Here is a 19,929-nt window from a genome sequence, read left to right on the forward strand (position 1 = left end):
TGAAAAGATGAGAAGTAACTTGTAAAGTTATCCAATAAAGGATAAAGGATCCAATAAAGGATACTAGAAGTATCCAATAAAGGATACGTGTAGTATCCTTTATTCATTCATTCAACAAATATTGGAAAGACCCTGTCCTAAGTCCTGGAGTTAATGTAATGAACAAGACAGACAGTATCCTTGCTCTCATGAAAATTATAACTAATTGGGGGTGGTGTGGGCATTAGGAGGGTATGAAAATAAACAACAGATAAATAAGCAAGATGAATGTCAGAGATAACTGCTAAATAAAGAATTAAAATTGGGGGATGTAATCAACTATACTTCAGTAAAAAAGAAAAAAATTGGGCAATGTGGTGACGAGAGTAAATAGGGAAGGGACAATTTTGGATGGAAACCAGGATCTTGACCACTAGACCATGGGGCCAGCAGGGGAGGGACAATTTTGGATGGAGTTTCTCCCTAAGTAATTGACATATAGGTTGTTCTCAATTTTTAGCTATTAAACAACGTTCTAATGAACAACCTTGAAAATATAGCTTTGTGTGCTTATACCCTCCTGTCTGTAAGACAGAGTCCTAAAAATGCGATTGTTTCTTATCCAGCTCTCATCTCTGCAGTTTCTCCATCTTCTCCATGTCCTTCCTCACCAGCTCCCTACCCTGGTCTTCCCTGACGGAAACAGATCGTTTCTCAGCTGACAAGCGCTAAATGCAAGACTGACGGGGTCATGAATTCAGAGTCCACTACTTCTGGGAGGAGGCTTTAGGTCTACCCCATAATTTTACATATTAATCTCAGAGAGATGACATGTTTTGCCCAAGATCACATGACTACGTAGAACTGGAACTCAAATTCATGCCATCTGCTTCCTGGTCCAGCAGATTCCTCATTACTCTGTGCCAAGGGCTGCTTTCCAGAGAAAGTAGAACTTGGGCAAAGCTGATAACTTTTCTTTTAACAGCAGAGTAGAGAGGCTAAAACAGTGGTTCTTAACTTTATAGCTGCACACTAGAATCATCTAGGGAGCTTCTAAAGATCCCCAAGTCCACGGCCAATTTAATCAGAATGTCTGGGAATAGACCTCAGGCATCAGTATTTTTTAAAACTCCCAGGGGATCCCGGTGCCAGCCAGTGTTCAGAACCACTGGACCAAAGGGCTTTTTTTTCTCTTCTCCAGGCATTTAATCTTAGTCCAGCTGATCCAGATGGCAAATCGGATCCCTACATTGTGGTCAAGCTTGGCAAAACTGAAATCAAAGACCGGGACAAATACATCCCTAAACAACTGAACCCGGTATTTGGAAGGTCAGTGGCCACCTGGGTCTCATTGCATTGTCCTCTCTGCATTTGTTCTTATGGTGCTGCTGTAGGGTGTTTGGTGTGGATACGTGTGTGGGTCTGAGCAAACAGTGCAGGAGATTAAATGCCGACTCCTGCCCGGGATAACAGCCAATCAAGCCTCTCTTCATGGAGAAGGGCTAAATTCTTTCCTCGGTCCCTTCAGCAGCTTGGTTCTGCATGGTCTTCACGGCCATGGTTTTCCAATAATGATTTTCCCAGATCTCAAAGTTAAGACACCACTTGAACAGATTCAGCCTCCTGCCTTGGAGAGAATTCCTTTTTACAAACAAGATAACCAAGGCCCAGAGAGGTTTAGAAACTTGTTCAAGTTCACACAGCTCATAAGTAGAAGAGAAGGGGCCGGATGTTTGGTCTTTTGTCTTCTACCAAAGAGATTTTTCCATCATATCATCTTGCAGTTCATTTGAGGTGACCCCTGCAGTCAAAAAGTGGAACTGCACCCCCCCGCCTGTGTTTTGTTTTCCTGCGAAGTGTTTACAATGCATCACACTTGTGTTATGTTTAGGTGAACCAGGCATTCTCCAGTTCACAGCAACCCCACCACCCCATTTATCTTCTAAAAGGGTATGTCACACATTATGTTCCCTGCTTGGGTTTGTGCTCTTGACTGCCAATAACTCTGGAGTCAAGCAGACCTGGGTTTCACTCTGCCACATACAGGCTGAGTAACTTTATGCAGACAGCTTAACCTCTCTGGTCCTAGTTTTTCTCATCTGTAAAACAATAGCAGTGATACTTGACTGTCAGACGCCTTTAGAAGATTAAATATGACAAGCACCTAGCATGTTGTCTATGACAGCGCATAGTAGATACTCAAAACTCATTAGCTTCCTTCTGCTCTCCCTTGAAAATCATTTTAGCAATGCACACATCTCACGTGTATTTAATGTCTTTTTTTCCGGAGTAACAAGGAGGCTGGGATGAAATCTTTATCCACCTCATTTAAATTCATTTACACATTTGTGATAGCTTTGGACCCTCTGACATTTGATCAGCACCAGCCTCTTACATTTTATTGCTCCCAAGGAAATAAGGCAATAAACAATCTTGCCTGTTCAGATGAAAGAGAATGATTTAAAAGACATGCTGGGGAAACTTACCCTTGCTTCCCTGACCGGGAGATGACCTTTATCATTACCTGCTGTTTACGTAACCAGCACTTCATTTTGTCAAGTGCTTTGCAGTCGTTTTATGAGCTGCTCTCACCACAGTGCCATGAATTAGACTGGTTTTATAGCCTCCGTTTATGGCTGTGGTAAACAAAAGAAGAGGGTGATGGAATAGTCCCTCCTGCCTCTGGCATTTCAGAGCCTCTTCCAGAAGCCCACCAGGTGTGGATGCTTTGTTGGATGTATATTTAATTGTTACTCAGGGACAGACATTGTTGGCTCAATCTGTGTTCCAGCAGGGAGAGTGGAGGGCTCTCATCCCCGACCTGGGGCCTGGGGAACTCCTCTTTGAGACCTCCCCATAGGAGGATATCACAGGCTCCACCCCTGATGCCCTGGCCCCTGGTCTGCTTTACTTTTCTTCATAACCTGTGACATGAATTGGTGTGTTTATGTCTGTCTCCCATCTCCCCGCTAGAATGTAAGCTCCATTCGTGCAGGGACTTGGTCTAGTCTGTTCAATGCTGCATCCCTAGCGCCTAGGACAGGGTGTGGCACAGAGCAGATGCTCTTTAAATATTTGTAGAATGAGCAAATGAACAAACAGATTGACAAACTACCCTTCAGTCAGTTTTCAGTGGGATTTCATGGGACCCCATCATCCCGAGGGGCTACATGTCTGAAGAGTTGGTCAGAGTTGGTCGTTCCTCATGTTCTTAATAACCACAGTGCCTGGCACATAATGGATATCTCATAAATGTCAAATGAACATGTGAATCAATAAAAGAATGAATGAATGGGCAAAGAAACAGTGAGACATCTTTGCTCTGAAGCTTTCGGTACTGAATGTTTCTACAAGGCTCAGTTTTCACCCATTTCAGGATGCATTCTCTTTTCTCACACCAGTGCTGTTTCTAGGGATCCTATCTCAATGACACACACACGTTGGTATAAGCCTAGTCTATCCCCGAATGACTGGAAGTCCAACCATGGTGAGCTGTTTTTGGTAGTTTTTCTAAGGCAGCGCTAATGAAAATTCAGGAGAGGTGAACCTGTGAGCACATAGCACACAACTCTGGGAGATGGACCAGAACAGTTGAGCCCTCTGTCCTCTGTCATGGTTGCCAGGAGCAGTTAAGCACTTAATAAATCCTTCCTTGGTGGCGGCAGCTTGGTGATGGCCAAGCTCAGAGGTGGCTGGGGGCTTTCTTGTGAGATGCCTCTAGAATATCAGTTACAGTTTCAAATCCAAATCTTAGAGCCCCAGAGAGGCAATACTGTGTCTTCAGGTGGAAGAAACGAATTTCTTTTTTGCATAGCTGTATCCCTGGCCTGCAGGAGCTGCCAGCATCAGTCAGTTACAGGCACTGGAGCTGTCCAGCATCTCTGCTTTTTTCTCTCTGGGGAGGGCTAATTGGCTCCAGGCTGTGCTGTGATTGCTGTCCCTAGCAACCTGGAGAGTGGGAGTGGACCTGACCGTGACGGCAGCAGCCCAGACAGGCCTGAGGACAGGCAGGGAAATAATGGGTCCTCTGTTCTCCCCTCCTCTGCGCATCCTCTCTGTCCTTTGTTCCCAGACCAGCCTCCCCACCTTGTCCCAGGGCAGACAGAGACAGGAACAACTGGAGAAACACTGGTGTATCCTTGATTTTGTTTTCAAGAACACATTTCCCTAAAATGCAGGCTTTCACTCCCAATTTAATTCTTAATTATCTTCTCTAACGCTCAGTAGCACGGATAATGCATTATCACGGGAAATCCGACAGCATTGCTATTCTTTTCAACACTGCATTGGGGTGAGATTGTGGAAAGAGAACGGTACCAGGAGTTAGGAAACTGGTACTTATCCCAGTTTGACCTGATTTAGGATCCTGGGCAAGTCCCTTGTGTTCTCTGGATTTCAGTTTCCTTATCTGTAAAATGAAGCGATTGGATATGGTGATTTCTGAGATCCCTTACAGTTCAAGGAAACATTTATCGTGTCTACTCTCTGCAGGTGAAGTGCAGCCTCCAGTAATGTGGAGATGAAGAGGTCTCTGTTCTCAAGGGGCTCAGAATAATCTTGTAGAGACAGCATTCCAGTCCTGCAAGTCTGTGTTCTAATGATTTTCCATTGTCAGTAGGATTTCAAATAAACCCAGCTGGTATTCCCTGATGAAGCAACAATGGAGGAGAAAGGGAATTATTGGGCACCAGGTTGAATGCCTGGAAGTAAAATCTGTGTTTATACAAACACTATCACATTTAGCCACTCTGCTATATTATAAAGAAGACATATTTATCCCCATTTACACATAAAGCGGCTGAGAGCGACGAAATAACTTTCCCGATGTATTACAACCGGCAAGTGGCTGATTCAAAATCCAGATTAGAAATCAGTCCTGTTTGAGACCAAAATCTAAGACTTTCCTCTCCCTCTTGCTGTCACCCTAGTTGAAGACTGCAAGGCATGGCCCACAAAAGAGGAGATGATTGGCTACTGGAAAACTGACAAAAGAGTTGGAAATTGGTTGCATCTCAATGAAAAATTAAACCACATAAACACCCATTAAGTAGTAACTGGGTTGCTGAGTGTAGAGTTCATATGGACTGTAGGTGGCCTAAAAGTGAAGCAGGGAAAAGTTCTCTGTATCACTAAATGCTGTTGATTCCTAAACCTCTGCTTGGATGGCAGGTCATTTGAGATCCAGGCCACATTCCCAAAGGAGTCCTTGCTCTCTGTGCTGATCTATGACCATGACATGATCGGGATGGATGACCTCATTGGTGAGACAAGGATTGACCTGGAGAACCGCTTCTACAGCAAACACCGAGCCATCTGTGGCTTGCAGAATCAATATGAGATGTAAGTTATTCCTCCCATGGAGACACTGTTGGTGTTCTGAGGCTGCAGCCCATGTGCTGGGAAGGCCAGCCAAGGCCCAGATTTAATATCTCAGATGTGCTCCATGTCAGCAGGGCTAGTTTGGGGCAACTGCTCACTGCACTTGAGGGTACTTGGGGCTGGGGAAGCAAAACTGATTTAGAACCCAGGGCAGGTTCTTCAAGAGTCAAGAGCTGAATTGTATTTGTTCATTAGATCAGCTGGGCCTGGTGGACAGAGTTCCCAGTGGGGAATGATGCCGGAAGAATGACTAATATAATACAAATGCCAATATCCTAGTTAATTACAACAAACACTCATGAGTGCTTACAATATACCATGCACTTCGCATGGAGTATCTCATTCAGTTCTCTCAAAACCCATTAAGGTGTTATCCCCATCTTACACATGTGGGAAAAGTGGGTCCAGCTCTCACTCTTTACAAAGATATTTGAATTCTGATTAATTTTAAAATATAAATTATCTGCTTTATTTTTACTTTTATTAAGGCTTTTAAAATAACATTTATTTCTTTTTTTTTTCTTTTTCATTTTTTTTCTTTTTTTTTTTTTCATTTATTTCTTAAAAGCTAACATGTGCATAATAGGAAACCCAAAACACAAGAGGTAAAAAACAGAGTCATCCATAATTACAAGCAGTTTACCGTTTGATGTGTCCTTCTAGGTCTTGTTTTTATATCTACATGACTAAGCATCCATTTTTATGTAATTAAGATCATACAGTTATGTATCATGCTATTTCACACACCACGAATATTTACTATTTCAAAGTCCCAAAGCTATGAGTATTTTAATAACCAAGAATACACTACACCAACTCAATCTGGAAGGAAAAAATGTAATCCTGCCTTTCTTGGTGACAAAAATTTCATAAAAGACAAAAATAGCAGCAGGTGTCTAAATAAAGATATTGGCTGAGTTACGATCAAAATACTACATTCCCTTAATGTTCAATTAGAAATGAGACAGAGCAACAGAGACCAGCTTTATTTTTTAAAGTATGATATATTTAATATCTTAAGAAGAAAACTCTTACAAATATCAGCTAGGAAAATATAAAAACATCCATTAGATTTCCATGGTATAATTTTAGAAATATTTATTCTGAATATAAAGTAATATATAGTCCTTGTAGAAAATTTAGGACATACGGAAAGTACAAAATGATGCTCAAGTTATTTTATCCAGAGATAAAATTTACATTAAAAAATTTGTATGTATTTCCTTTTAGTATTTTTTTCTATTCTAGTTCCCCCAAAGTTGGACTCATACTATCCATGCAATTTTGTAAGCTTCTTGTTGGACTTATACCCTTATAAACATTTTATGATGTCATTAAATATTCTTCAAAGTCATTATTTTAATAGTGGCGTTCCATTATATAAATTTACTATAAAATGATATAACCAGTTTCCCTTCCTGAATTTCAGGGCATTTATATTTTTCTTTCTTATTCCATTAGAAATATTGCTGCCATGCACATTCCCATACAAAAGCCATTGCAAACCTTTCTGATAATTCATTCAGTGTTCATCCATAGATATGGATTTATTCCATTAAAAGGAATGCACACTTTAAAGACTTTTAATATATATGTCCAAATGGCTCTCCAGAAGGGTTGGACCAATTTACACTCTCATTAACACAGTCTGAGCATCTATTTCCTCCATGGCATGATTTTTCAGACAAGTCTCTACTGCTGGCCTGTTCTTCTCTGAGCCTAGAAGGCCGGTTCAGTTTTGGGACTGTAGTGAATTTATAAGCCTCCTGGTGTATTTGCATCATTCTCAAGTCCCTGAGAGGGTACCATGCAGAGAATGATTAGCTGTGCTCACTCTGAAGTCGGTAAAGGAAGCCACAAGCAAACATGGTGGATCTTTTGTTCAGGAGAATTTCCTGACAGTAGAACTAGCAGGGACCAGGATAATTTAGTCAGGGAAGTTGTTCTCTGAAGTTTTAAAAATAAACAAGAGCACTTATTTCTGGGGAGGCCTATGTATGGCTCTGGGGGTGGCTTGGAGTCTTTTCAGGATCCTCATATCTCTGGCCCAGTGGAGGAAAACTGCTTTATAGCCATGTTTTGGTTTATTTCAATGCTTAAACAAATTAAATTCTGATGAATCCCGCATCCCAGGGCGCAGAGAAATCCAGGCTTAGCTTGGTCATGGTTCCTAGGGAGCATCTCATTGCAAGTTAATAATTTTTAACCAAACAGCTAGTTTTTTAAGGGAAGAAGGGGTTGAAAAGATTTAGAAACTCACCACTAGGAAATAACTGATTAGAGAAACGGCACATCAAGACTTCCTGCCTGTGACATGAGTTGGCGGAGGAGGAGAAGGGAGGAAAGAAGCAGAGAAATTGGAAGGATGAGCTAGGCTTTCTTCCTAGAATAAGTAGCAGCCAAATAGCTATTCTGCTAGGGACAGAACAAAGTAAACAAAAACTACCTGCAAAGAAATCCACAGAGACAGAAAGCAGATTGGTGACTGCCAGAGGCTGGGTGGGGTAGGGGCAGGGAGGAGTAACTGCTTAATGGGTAGAGGGTTTTCTTTCGGGGTGATGACAATTTTTTGGAACTAGATAGAGGTGGTGGTTGCACAACAGTGTGAAAGTACTAAAGGCCATCAAATTGGTCAACTTTATAATAGTCAATTTTGTTATGTGAATTTCACTTCAGATTTTTTTTAAAGGATGCATTTCTTTAAAAAAATATCCAAAACTACCTGTAAGGAATGTTTATGTCAAGCTGCTCAGAAGTTCTGCCTTTTGTACAAGCATACCTATGCAGAGGTATTGACCAGAAGAGAGAGAAGATGATAAAATGAAAACACTAGCCCCAAGCATGTAGAAGGTCAAGTTAAATCTGAAGGATTAACACAGATCATCCTTAGGTGGTCCTTTTTACCGGGACCTCAGATGTGGCTCCCAGGGAGGCTGGACCTCACCCTCTGTCCCTCCTCCACTTTTCAGAGAAGGATACAATGCCTGGAGAGACACGTCCAAACCCACCGAAATCCTCACCAAGCTCTGCAAAGACAACAAGCTGGATGGCCCCTACTTCTGCCCTGGGAAAATACAGATAGGAAACCAGGTCTTTTCTGGAAAAACAGTCTTCACCGAGGAGGACACAGGTAACTCCCCCAATGTATCCCGCTGACATGGCTCTTCTTTTGAAAAGCCTGTTTTCAGTGGTATTGGTGACTGAAGACAATGCTCATTTATTGTAAAATTAATGCATGCTCACAATAGAAAATATGGAAAAGTAAGGAGGAGGATGAAAATCACTCTTAATTCCCAAATTCAGAGATAACCATGGTGCGTGCTGGTATATTTCTTTACAGAGATATAAATTTTGCACAGTACGTGTGCAATATGGCACATTTTTACATAATTTTAAATGTACCATATCTACAGTTTTATACTCTGCATTTTCTATTTCCAATAGATTATGACAATTCTCTGTTCTTTGAAACAATCCTTGATAATATTCTATTTTATGGCTGTGACATTTATTTCCATTGTGTCCATTTTTGTAGTGACACTTAATGCTACCACGAACATCCTTACACCTATTTTTGCATATTTCTGATGTGTCTACAGTACATATCGTATAAGTAGAATTGTTGTGTCAGAAGATAGACAATACCTTAAAATTAATGTTACATAAAATAAATAATTGGACACAACTCAAATTACCCCCATAAGTGTTATACCAACCAATCTCCTGTTTCAACACCAAGAAACAGATTTTTCCATATGAGCAACATAGGACATACCAGGAAGATCCCAGAGAGCCTTTCATAAATTTAGGATAAGAAAAAAAAGCCACCTTTACTTTAAGGATATAGAACAATTTCTGTACTGTCACACCTGTCCATTTGATGCTTAAAAATTACCTATATATGGTTCAGTGCTCCTGATGCAAAAAGCCCGATTAAGTACCTGCTACAGGGTGTTTTGACACTCTGTTGATCCCACCACTTCAATGCCAAGATTTCTTTTTACCTTGTTGTTTTGGCCCCAAGAACTTCTTAGAGGTTCATGCATGCAGAGTTATTGACATTTAGTGTATTAATGATATTGATGAATTTCTGTGAGAAAAATACTTTTTTGTAATGTACTCTATTAAGCCACTTTAGTCCCTTGGTCGGTATTCTACATTTCACGATTAACCAGTTTACTTGCCCACCAAAAATCTGAAATTATAGTCATTAAGATCAGTTCTTGACTGATGAAACTTTCTGACAAAGATTTAATTCATTGATTACTTGTTCATCCCTATTGACTTTTACTGATTGTAATGACTGCTGTTGGGAGATTCTTTTGGTAGCCTTTTTTTGGTTCAACTTTCCTATGTCGAATTTGGCCATCCTAAACTTTGTTCAAGAAGATTTTATTCTATCAACAATTTTTGCCTTATTTTGTGAGTATCATTTCTCCTGGCAGTTTTTGTCATGAATTACCTTTTTTGGTAAAATGCTAGATCAGAGAATCTTTTCTGGAGTAAGTGTTGGTAGACGGGAGATCCCAAGCAATAATGAGAAAAGTCAAGAGACGTCGATGAGCACACATTGTGGCTGTTTCACCACATTGCTTAGGGTCACACTGGTTCTCCGGGCCCTCTCCCACTATGGTGTTAGCAAACAGTTTTATGTCTCCAGGAAACACACCCTCTCTCGTCCCTTGCAGCCAAGTTTGTGATTCGTAGACTCTGAAGGAGTCTGATTCAAGGGGTGAAGGGAGTCCAGTACTCCAAGACTCTGACTGAGCTCTGGATCTTTTGGTCAACCCATCTCATTTCCCACTCTCTTAACTTTCTTTTAATTAATTTTTATTTTAACTGAAGTATCGTTGATTTACAATGATGTGCAAATCTCTGCTGTACAGCAAAGTGACTCAGTTATACACATATATACATTCTTTTTTAAAAAAATATTCTTTTCCATTATGGTTTGTCCCAGGAGATTGGCTATAGTTCCCTGTGCTCTACAGTAGGACCTTGTTGTTCATCCATTCTAAATGTAATAATGTGCGTCTACCAGCCCCGAACTCCCAGTCCCTCCCTCTCCCTCCCCCCTCCCCCTTGGCAACCACAAGTCTGATCTCTAGGTCTGTGAGTCTGTTTCAGTTTTGTAGATAGGTTGGCTCTCTTAACTTTCAATCTCTTTCCCCTTCCCACCACTCTACTCCTACCTCTTTCCATTCTCTCGTCCTTTTTCTCTTTCACTGTCTTTTCTCTCTCCCGGTTCCTTGGTATATTTAAATGAACCTTTAAGGGAGTGTTTGAAAACGCATCTGACAGCCCATGACTATCACCTTACAGGAACACATCTGACAAGTCTCTTTATTTTTCTCTCTTCCATGCAGATGAGACGGTGGAGTCGTACGAGCACTTGGCCCTCAGCGTTTTACACTCTTGGGAGGATATCCCGGAGGTTGGGTGTAGGCTGGTTCCTGAGCACGTAGAAACTCGGCCACTGTACCACAGGGATAAGCCAGGAATGGAGCAGGTAGTGGCCAAGACAGTTCTGGCCCCAATAAGAGTGTTCATCCCTGAAGAGAATGACTTTTCCCCTACAAGTTAATCTTGTGTGCTGTATAATAATGGTTCTCAGCCAGGGACAATTTTACCCCTCCTGTCCCAGACGTTTAGCAATGTCTCAAATATTTTTGGTTGTCTCACGTGGGTGGGGGTGATATTGGCATCTAATGGGAAGAGACAGAGATGCTGTTAAACATCCTATTCTGTACTGGGAAGCCCTCTACAACAAAGAATTATTCAGCCCCAAACGAATGTTGAGATTGAGAAACTCTGCCCTAAAATCAGAGTAGGATTTAGTGCTCTTTCCCTTTTATGATTTGAGTTACCACATTCTTTCTGAAGAATCCTGACATTTGAGAAACTTCAAAACTCATCTGATGTGCCCAAGACCTTGTCCAAAGATCTATCAGTAACCACACAGCCCACTAATTTTCCCAAAGAAGCAATAGATGGAGGCTTACCTTGAAGAACTGGCAAAACAAACTGTGTGGAAAAGACAGTTTGGCTTTTATGTCCTAGGCCCTTTACAGAAATTATCTCACCTAACTAGGATGGCCATAGATTTAGTTATCCAAATTATGGCCATTTTGAGAGTGAAAGAAGGCACTATTAATAATTAAGCTGATACAAGGGGCACACACCACGATTTTCCTAGACAAACCGGTGTGTGTGTCACCTCACGCTTATTTCTTAATACAGCCTCACGATGAAATTATTATAATCCTTACTTTTAAGATGAAGAAATTGAGGTTCAGAGAGTTTAAGTAACTTGCTCAAAGTTACTCAGCTGGTAATAAGTAGAGGTGGGATTTAACCCAGGCAGTGTGAGTCCCTAGTTCTGTCCCAGCTCTGGACTCACTCGCTGTGTAGTCTGGGCAAAGCATGTGGGCTTGAATATAATGGGGCAGGAACTCCCACACTGCTATCCCAGCAATGCTGGGGTATAAACCTTGTGATAGCATGTGTGAGGGCGTGTCTTGAAAGGATAAACTTTTATCAGATGTAGAAGCTTATGACTATTTCCTAAGATTTACTACCAGATGTTTGAAATCTTTTGGTTACTGGTATCCTTCATTTTGCCTGTCAGATGTAGCTTCTTGGTTAACGGTGAATGTTAATGTCTCTTTAGAGACCTAGGGATATAATCCTCCATTGAATTGGTTCTTCTCTTCCCGAACGCTAACTCTTCGCCTACATTGCCCCTTCCCATGGAAATTCTCTTTTTTTTTTTCCTAGCCAAAGCCCCTCTCGTTCACCCAAATCCTACAAATCCTTCCCACTCTCTTGGAAGCCCCACTTACTTCATATAAAATCTCCCCTGACCATCCCAGCCCTTGTTGATCACTCACCTTCCTGCCTGAGCTGATGGAGCAATTAGCATGCATACAACAGACCTGAATATGGAATCCACTGGACTTTCTCCCCACCTGGGCTCTCACATCCCTTGCAACAGGGTACATTTTGATGTATGGAGTCCAAAGCAATGGATGGAAGGCCCTGTTCTGCCACTAATTAGCCACGGGACTTCAGATAATTTCTTTGACTTCTCTGAACCTTAGTTTTTTTATGTGTAGCACAGAAACGTGGCTGGGGGTGAGCACTGATGGAGATAATGGATGTTAAGGTACATTGGAAGCAATGAAGCATGATTCTTCTGACAGATAGTGTTATCTTTGTAATCCTTAGGGGTTGGTAAGAAGAGCAGGGTCTCTAGAGTCAGCAGACAAGGGTTGAATCCAGGCTCTGCTACGTGTTGCCTGTGTAAACATGGGCAAGATATTTTCTCATCTGCCAAGTAGGAATAATAACATCTACCTAGTGGGGATATTGGAAGAATTAATGAGACAATGCTTTTCAAGTGCATAGCACTGCGTCTACCACATAGTAGGTGCGCAATAAGGTTTTGCTTACCCTTCCCCTTCTCTTGATATACACTCCTCTTGATATATGTTCTAATTTTTAATAAAAATATAAGTTCTGTCTTTGTCAACAAATATTCTGAATATAATATGGATAATATCCTTATTATATTACATTATATTATATTATATGTACCTAATATCCATTACTAGTAAAGGGATCTGTTAACACCGTGAATGGTCAGTGTCCATGTGATAATGTCCCCCCGCAAAAAATCTAAAGGATGTCTTCTTAACAAGGGCCGCCTGCAGATGTGGGTGGACATGTTTCCCAAAGATATGCCTCAGCCTGGACCTCCTGTTGACATTTCGCCAAGGAAACCCAAAGGGTAAGTAACCTGCAGCCCCACCTTCAAGGAAAGAGACCAAGGTCTCAGACTAAAGGATCATGTCATTTGATCTGGTGTCTGATACATTACATTAATCAGCTGACACCTGATAATCGTGCCTCACTTTCCACCCGACCAAGTACAGCAGGGGGTGAGTGGTGGTGATAATAGTAGTGGTGGGGATTGAAATGGTGGCCCCTGTTTTATGGTAGGAGCCCCTGAGTTTCAACATTCTGAAAAATGTCGGTTAATGGAAGGAGGATGTGCTCAGAGAAATTCATGTTCTTGGCGATTCCAGCTGGGACACGTGGTTTTGATGGAATGAAGACCTTAAGTCTTGACATTTTTGAACTTGGTAAAGTTGAGGAAGCTTATAGACTCAAAGCAGTACGAGAATCACATAGAGACCAATCGACTCAGCGTCCAAGGTCTTCACCCTAAGTCTGCCTTCCCTTATCCCAGGTATGAATTGAGAGTGACCATCTGGAACACGGAAGATGTCATTTTAGAGGATGAGAATATCTTCACAGGACAAAAATCAAGTGATATTTATGTTAAAGGGTAAGATTACCAGCAAACTCCATACCCCCTTTCCTTCTCTTCACCTCTTTAACCCCTAACCATCTCACAAAAGGAGTCCATCTTACTCACCTTGTTAGATAAGGTCACTTTCTTTGTCAAATATTTGCCTTATTTGGTCATTTTGCTAAGAATGATTATCCCATGAAATATTTTTGTGAGGAAGTCTCATTATATAAATGTCTCTTTCAGTTAAATATTGGATGCTTAAACTTTTTGAATGACATTCAAAACACGTTTACACCAGAAGGAGGTAGAGAGCTGTAGTGCTATTGATGAAAGATTAAGTGTTAAGATTATAAGCCTAGTACAAAAGCTAAACTTTATACCTTCCCGTTTGCTAGTTTTACCAACCTAGGACTCAGGAAACTAAATATTTTGTGTCTCTCTCTTACGTCTTGGCTATAACACAAATGTCTTTGTAGGTTTCCTTTTCACCCCTAATCAGGGAGGGAGGTGAAGTGGTGGAGAATCAGAAACAGTGTGACTTAAACATGTACCCTCAGATAAAACTCATCTCAGAAACAGTCAATTCATCTCAGCCTTATTTTGGTATCTCTTTGTTTTCCCCCAACAAGAAACCCCCTTCCTCACTGACACTCCCATTTCTAGTACATTATTAAGTCTTGTTCATTTTACTCCCAAAATAGCTGTCAGCACTGTCCATTCTCTTCACCTCACCACATCACCATCATCATCTTTTCCTCCCATCATTTCCTGCTAGGGTCACTGAAATACCAATACTATCTGAACTGGTCTCTCCCTATTCAGTCTTGCCTCCAATAATCTGTTCTCTATTGTTGAAACACGAGTTATCTTTTCAAAACACAACCTGAGCACATCAGTCCTGTACTTAAAACGCTTTAATGACATCCTATTTTCTCTAGACAAAGATCCAAATCCCTCATATGTCCTAAAATATCACACATGACTAGACTTTGCCTATGTCTCCAGACTCATCTTGTTGGATCGATACTCCCCCTTGCCTTCTGCTCTCTAGTCACACCGAGCTTCTTTCCCTTTTTAGAATGGGTCCTCACCTCTTCTTCCACAGGGCCTTTGCACATCCCTCACTGGTGACTTTTGCCATCCCACGTATCTCCCTCCATCCTCTTCCCTCCATGACTGTAGCTCCATGAAGGCAGGAACCATCCCTGTTTGCTCCCATCACTCCCCTAGCATCTAGCTCACTCCTTGCCTCGTAAGAGATACCACACATATATTGGTTGACCGAGCACCATCTTTAGCTAAATTATTGTGCCCATACCCCGAGTGGTACCACTCCTCTGGGAATAGAAGGGTATTTACCCTCCCCTGCCCCAGGGTGGGTTGGGGTGGAGGGAGGGATGTCTGCTTTCAGAAAGCAAGTAGTTTGGCATTATCAATTAGTTTGAATTAAAAATACCTTTTTTCTCAAGAATTAATTAGCTGTGGATAAATTACTAGGGGAAAATGTATTCATTGTAGCTTACTTTATACTTGGCATGGAGGAAAAAGACCAGATAATACTAAGAGGAAATAACATAATAGATCATTTGGAGTACACAAAGCACTGTACATACACTATCTCATATAATTCCTCTGAATTTCTATGAACTAGATATTGTCATTGCTTCCATTTTCCAGATGAAACAAAGGCACAGAGAGGTTAGATAATTTTCCTATGTAATGTAGCAATGTAATGTAGTGGGTGCAGAAATGGTACGTGTTATAAAGAGGTCGCCCAAGGTGAGAGGAAACTCAGATTACACTTTCATTTCACATTTCCTGACTTCTCCCTTTTTACTGAGTGCAGCTTCAGATCTACCCAAGAACTGAAGACAATCCCCCAACCTGACTTAGACCGAGAGTCTTGTTTCAGTTTCCGACCCTTTGATCCCTATTTATCTCTTTCGGATTCAATGGAAGCTTTCATCTAAATCTAACTATATCATAATTTTAAAACCATGGATCTGTGACCACAATGAAACTAGTTAAATCGCTCTTGATTATACTGATGCCTGAATAATGTGCTCTGAGTGTTTAATTCTTTTTCTGTCTTTATTCAGGTGGTTAAAGGGTTTGGAAGATGACAAGCAGGAAACAGACGTGCATTACAACTCTCTGACTGGAGAGGGGAACTTCAACTGGCGCTTTCTATTTCCATTTCAGTATCTCCCAGCAGAGAAGCAAATGGTCATTACCAAGAGGGAGAACATCTTTTCCTTAGAGAAGATGGAGTGTAAGACACCAGCTGTGTTGGTGCTTCAGGTTTGGGATTTTGAAAGGCTGTCTTCAGATGATTTTCTGGGTAAGCCAGTGGCTTCATCAAGCTCATATTAATGTTGAGGGTTTTGTCCCAGCTTTTGAAGAACTTAGTCTGAGTTAGCTCCAGGGATAGTAATTTCAATGCTATTTAATAATTTTGATAGCAAAATATTGAAACACTCCAAATAGCCCTTAATAGGGGATTGACTCTGTAAGTTACGGTGCATCCCTATGGTGGAAGATACATATTCAAACAGACTAAAATTGACCTTTGCTTTACTACTAAGAAGCTATTACGTTTTGAGCTAATTACTGGTCTCCTCTGTACCTCAGTTTTCCTCAGCTGTAAAATGGGGATAATAATATTACAACCTCAGAGGGGAGCTGTAAATGTGATAATATAATTTAAAAACGAAGGACAGTGCTTCATACATAGTAAGCACTCAGTAAGTGATAACCCTGCAGCCATTAAAATATTAGAATATTTAATGAGTTGGATAGTTGTGCAGGGTGCATTAAGTGAAAGAAAGTGTATAGGAAAAAATCCCCTTTCGGTAAAAAATAGGTTTATTTTTATAGGAGAAAGAGATAGTCAGAGATAGCCAAAGAGACAGAAAGACTGATATAAGGATATGAACTAATAAGTAGGACAGTCGTCAACTTTCGGGAGGTGGAAAAATAATAGAAAAAAAGATTTCAATTTTTTGCTAATATGCATGCTCTAAATGTTCACAGTTAACATATATCACTTTCGAAATAAGGAAAGGTTATTAAGGAGAGAGAAATAGAACATTCTCGTGGCATTATCTTACTCTGGCTTATATTCACTCATTGAAAATACACTGTTGAAAACTAGCGAATACAACAAAAAAGAAGCAGACTCACAGGTGACAGAGAACAAACTAGTGGTTACCAGTGGGCAGAAGGACGGGGAGAAAGGCAAGATAGGGGTAGGGGAGAGGGAGGTACAAACTACTGGGTGTGAGATAGGCTCAAGGAGGTATCGTACAACACAGGGAATACAGCCACCATTTTGTAATAACTGTAAATGGAAAGCAACATTTAAAATGTATAAAACATTTTTAAAAAGAGAAAACAGTGTTGAGAGCCCACGATGGTACTGGAGAGCAGCTACCAAGACAGTAAGACTGAGTCCCCAACCTGCAGTTTAGTGGGCTCAGAGACAGAGGTATGGTCGGGGGAGGAGGTTCTTACAGGCTGTCTGTGCTAAGGCAGGGAACAGCTCAAAGGATAGACACGTAATCCAGATCACGCTCAGGGAGCAGAGAAGAGGCCCAACAGATGACACCGGAAACTAAGGTTTGAAAGTTACATATGGTAGCTCTGCCCTTGTCTTCTACCTGCTGCCATATTACTAATGCTTTAAATGCACCAAACATGTCTTGGTCATATTTGTGCCCTCAGTACCTGGCACATGCCTGTGGATCCCATGTGGTCCTGACTGAATGACCAGTGAGTGGATGGATGAATGAGTGGGTGAATGAGGATGATGATGGATTTTCAAGCCCTTCTATAACTGTTAAGGACATCTCTTCACAGGCTCCCTGGAGATGAACCTCAATAGTTTTCCCCGAGCAGCTAAGGCTGCCAAAGACTGTGACCTCACCAAGTTTGAAAATGCAAGTGAGGAGAGCAAGATATCCATATTCCAGCAAAAGCGTGTGCGGGGCTGGTGGCCTTTCACTAAAAGCAAAGAACTCATGGTAAGTGACAGCTGTAGGAGATGGGGTGAGGGTGGGGCAGGCAGGGGACCTCATATTCTTTAAATGAGTCATTTTGTAAACTTCAAGTCAAGTGCCCTAAAATGACATAGAGCCCTTTAGGGCAGAGGTTCTGTTGAGAAGCGAGAATTTTGAAAAATGTATAAATGCATTGTGCCTTCCATTCAGCATGCTTGATTTACTAGTGATCTATATCAGGCTGGGTTTCTATCTTCTTACCTTCAGCATATGCCCCGGCATTAATTTATTTTCAACATTTCTTGAAATTACGCATAAAGTCCTGACTAATGTACAATTTTAATACAACTGCTTCATCCCTTCACCCTCAAAACGTGAAACTCCATTTAAAAAGTGATCCATCCTTTTAAAACTTGCTCAAGAGGATACTAGCAGAAAGGAGAGCCATTTACCCCTGTGCTTGCCTAGCCAACTTGGTCCATACTGTGTGACACATGCTGTAGGAACTCGGACCTTTCACAAATCGTAGGAAGAAAGCTTCTCTTGCCCTTTCTTTCAGCCCGCTCGTCACTCCCCTGTAAGGGAGGGTGGAGGACTTAAGTGCTCAGTGAAGGTGAGGAAAGGGACCGGGCCAGCATAGGGGGCCTATTTTCACTGCTGTCCTCCTCTTGGGGTGAGCGTGTTCTCTCCTCTGTTCCTAGTGCCCAACGGCAAAAGCAAACGCAAGTTAGGACCTTTCAGGTAGCAGGTCTGCATAGAGACTGATTGCTTACTCTCTCTTTGTGCTATGGGCTCAATGGGTACAAGACAAGGATTTCTTTGAACTTAACTGGGAGCTGCTGACCTGACTCCGTGGTGTCTAGTCTTAGTATGTTTTCTAGGAGCTTTCTCTTCCCTCCATTCTCAATTCAGTCCCATCTGGTGGGATTGGATCAAAAGAACAAGGATCCAAGCAGGCTCCTTCCTTCCAGTCTCCTCAAGTATGCGTTGAGGTTTTACTACGTGGCAGCCTCTGTACTCCGCTCCAGGCTTCACGGCTTAACACATAATAGATGCTCAGTCAGTGACTTGATTGACGAATGGATGGGTTCAGAAATGAAGTAAGCATGGCCTGTGCTGTCAACCAGCTCAGAGTCCAGTGAGGACAGATGTATCAACAGTACATTCTGCATGAAATAGTCAAAGTGAAAATGACACAGGGAAGGAAGAGGGGAGGAGCTAATCCCCTCTGAGGATGTTGAGGGGTCAAGCAGGGCACAGCACAGATTTTTCAAGAACAAGGAATGATGAAAGGCCTTTTCTAGATAAAGAAAAGGAGAATGTCTACTCCAAGTAGAAGAACCATGATGAGTGCAGCCTGGAGTCATGAAATATCCCCATGGGGACAGCTAACTGCCCACTGGTCAGAGTTGTCAGTCAGAATGTAATATGAGGTCAGGAAATGGGGAATGCCAAGTCCTGAAATCCAAATTCTTACCTTTTGACATAATTCCTTTTCCTATGAAACAAATGGCAGTGATTATATATGTATTACATAATGGCAGTCATCTATTATATTTTTATAGCCCTGCAGAGTTTGCCAAATATGTTCAGATCCCTTCTGTTATTTAATTTGATCCTAATTGACTATTTTCCATGTAATTTATTTCTTCATTTCATTCAACAAATATTTATTGAGCATCTATTAAAGGATAGGCCCTGAGAATAATATAGTCCAATGTCAAAGACAGACACACAAGGGTAAATAGATGAACACACAAATGCACAGCGAGTCACCCACAGGCACACCAAGAAAGCAAATCTTCTTTTTTTTTTTAAGAGAAAAAAGTGAATTTTATTTGAGCCAAACTGAGGATTACAGTGTGAGAAACAGACCCTCAGGGAGCTCTGAGAATTGCTCTGCCTAGCAAATTCTTAAAACAAGGGCTGGGAAGTGCTGAGTTAAGGCATATCCAAGGCAGATATTCCCACTCCATACAGCGGTTAGAGACCTTTCTGTGAACCTTTGTAGTTGAGACCTAAAGAATGAAAAGTAGTGAGCCATAGGGAAAAATATGGAAGTGCATTTGTCACCAAGCAAACACCACAGGCAAAGGCCCTGAGGTGAGAATGAGTTAAGTGCATAGGAAAAATTAAAATACAAACAAGCAAAAACCTCACACAATTGGAGCAGGGTGAAGAGAGGGTGACGCCAATGAAGTGGAGAGGAAACCAGAGCTGGATCATGCAGAACTCAGACTCCATGTTGAAGAGTTT

At 41.4% G+C, this 19,929-nt stretch overlaps 1 protein-coding gene across 1 annotated transcript in view; it reads left to right on the forward strand.

Moving 5' to 3' along the window:
• The window catches only part of FER1L6 (fer-1 like family member 6), a 137,339-nt gene that overhangs the window by 108,287 nt on the left and 9,123 nt on the right, over positions 1-19,929 (forward strand). The window contains exons 33-40 of the mRNA XM_065895151.1: positions 1,181-1,308; positions 5,149-5,319; positions 8,328-8,488; positions 10,725-10,867; positions 13,059-13,147; positions 13,610-13,708; positions 15,775-16,016; positions 17,534-17,697. Of these exons, the coding sequence (XP_065751223.1) occupies positions 1,181-1,308; positions 5,149-5,319; positions 8,328-8,488; positions 10,725-10,867; positions 13,059-13,147; positions 13,610-13,708; positions 15,775-16,016; positions 17,534-17,697 (1,197 nt within the window). The remainder of the gene's footprint in view (positions 1-1,180; positions 1,309-5,148; positions 5,320-8,327; positions 8,489-10,724; positions 10,868-13,058; positions 13,148-13,609; positions 13,709-15,774; positions 16,017-17,533; positions 17,698-19,929) is intronic.

This window comes from Phocoena phocoena, chromosome 17 (genome assembly GCF_963924675.1).
Source record: "Phocoena phocoena chromosome 17, mPhoPho1.1, whole genome shotgun sequence".
Taxonomy (NCBI): domain Eukaryota; kingdom Metazoa; phylum Chordata; class Mammalia; order Artiodactyla; family Phocoenidae; genus Phocoena; species Phocoena phocoena.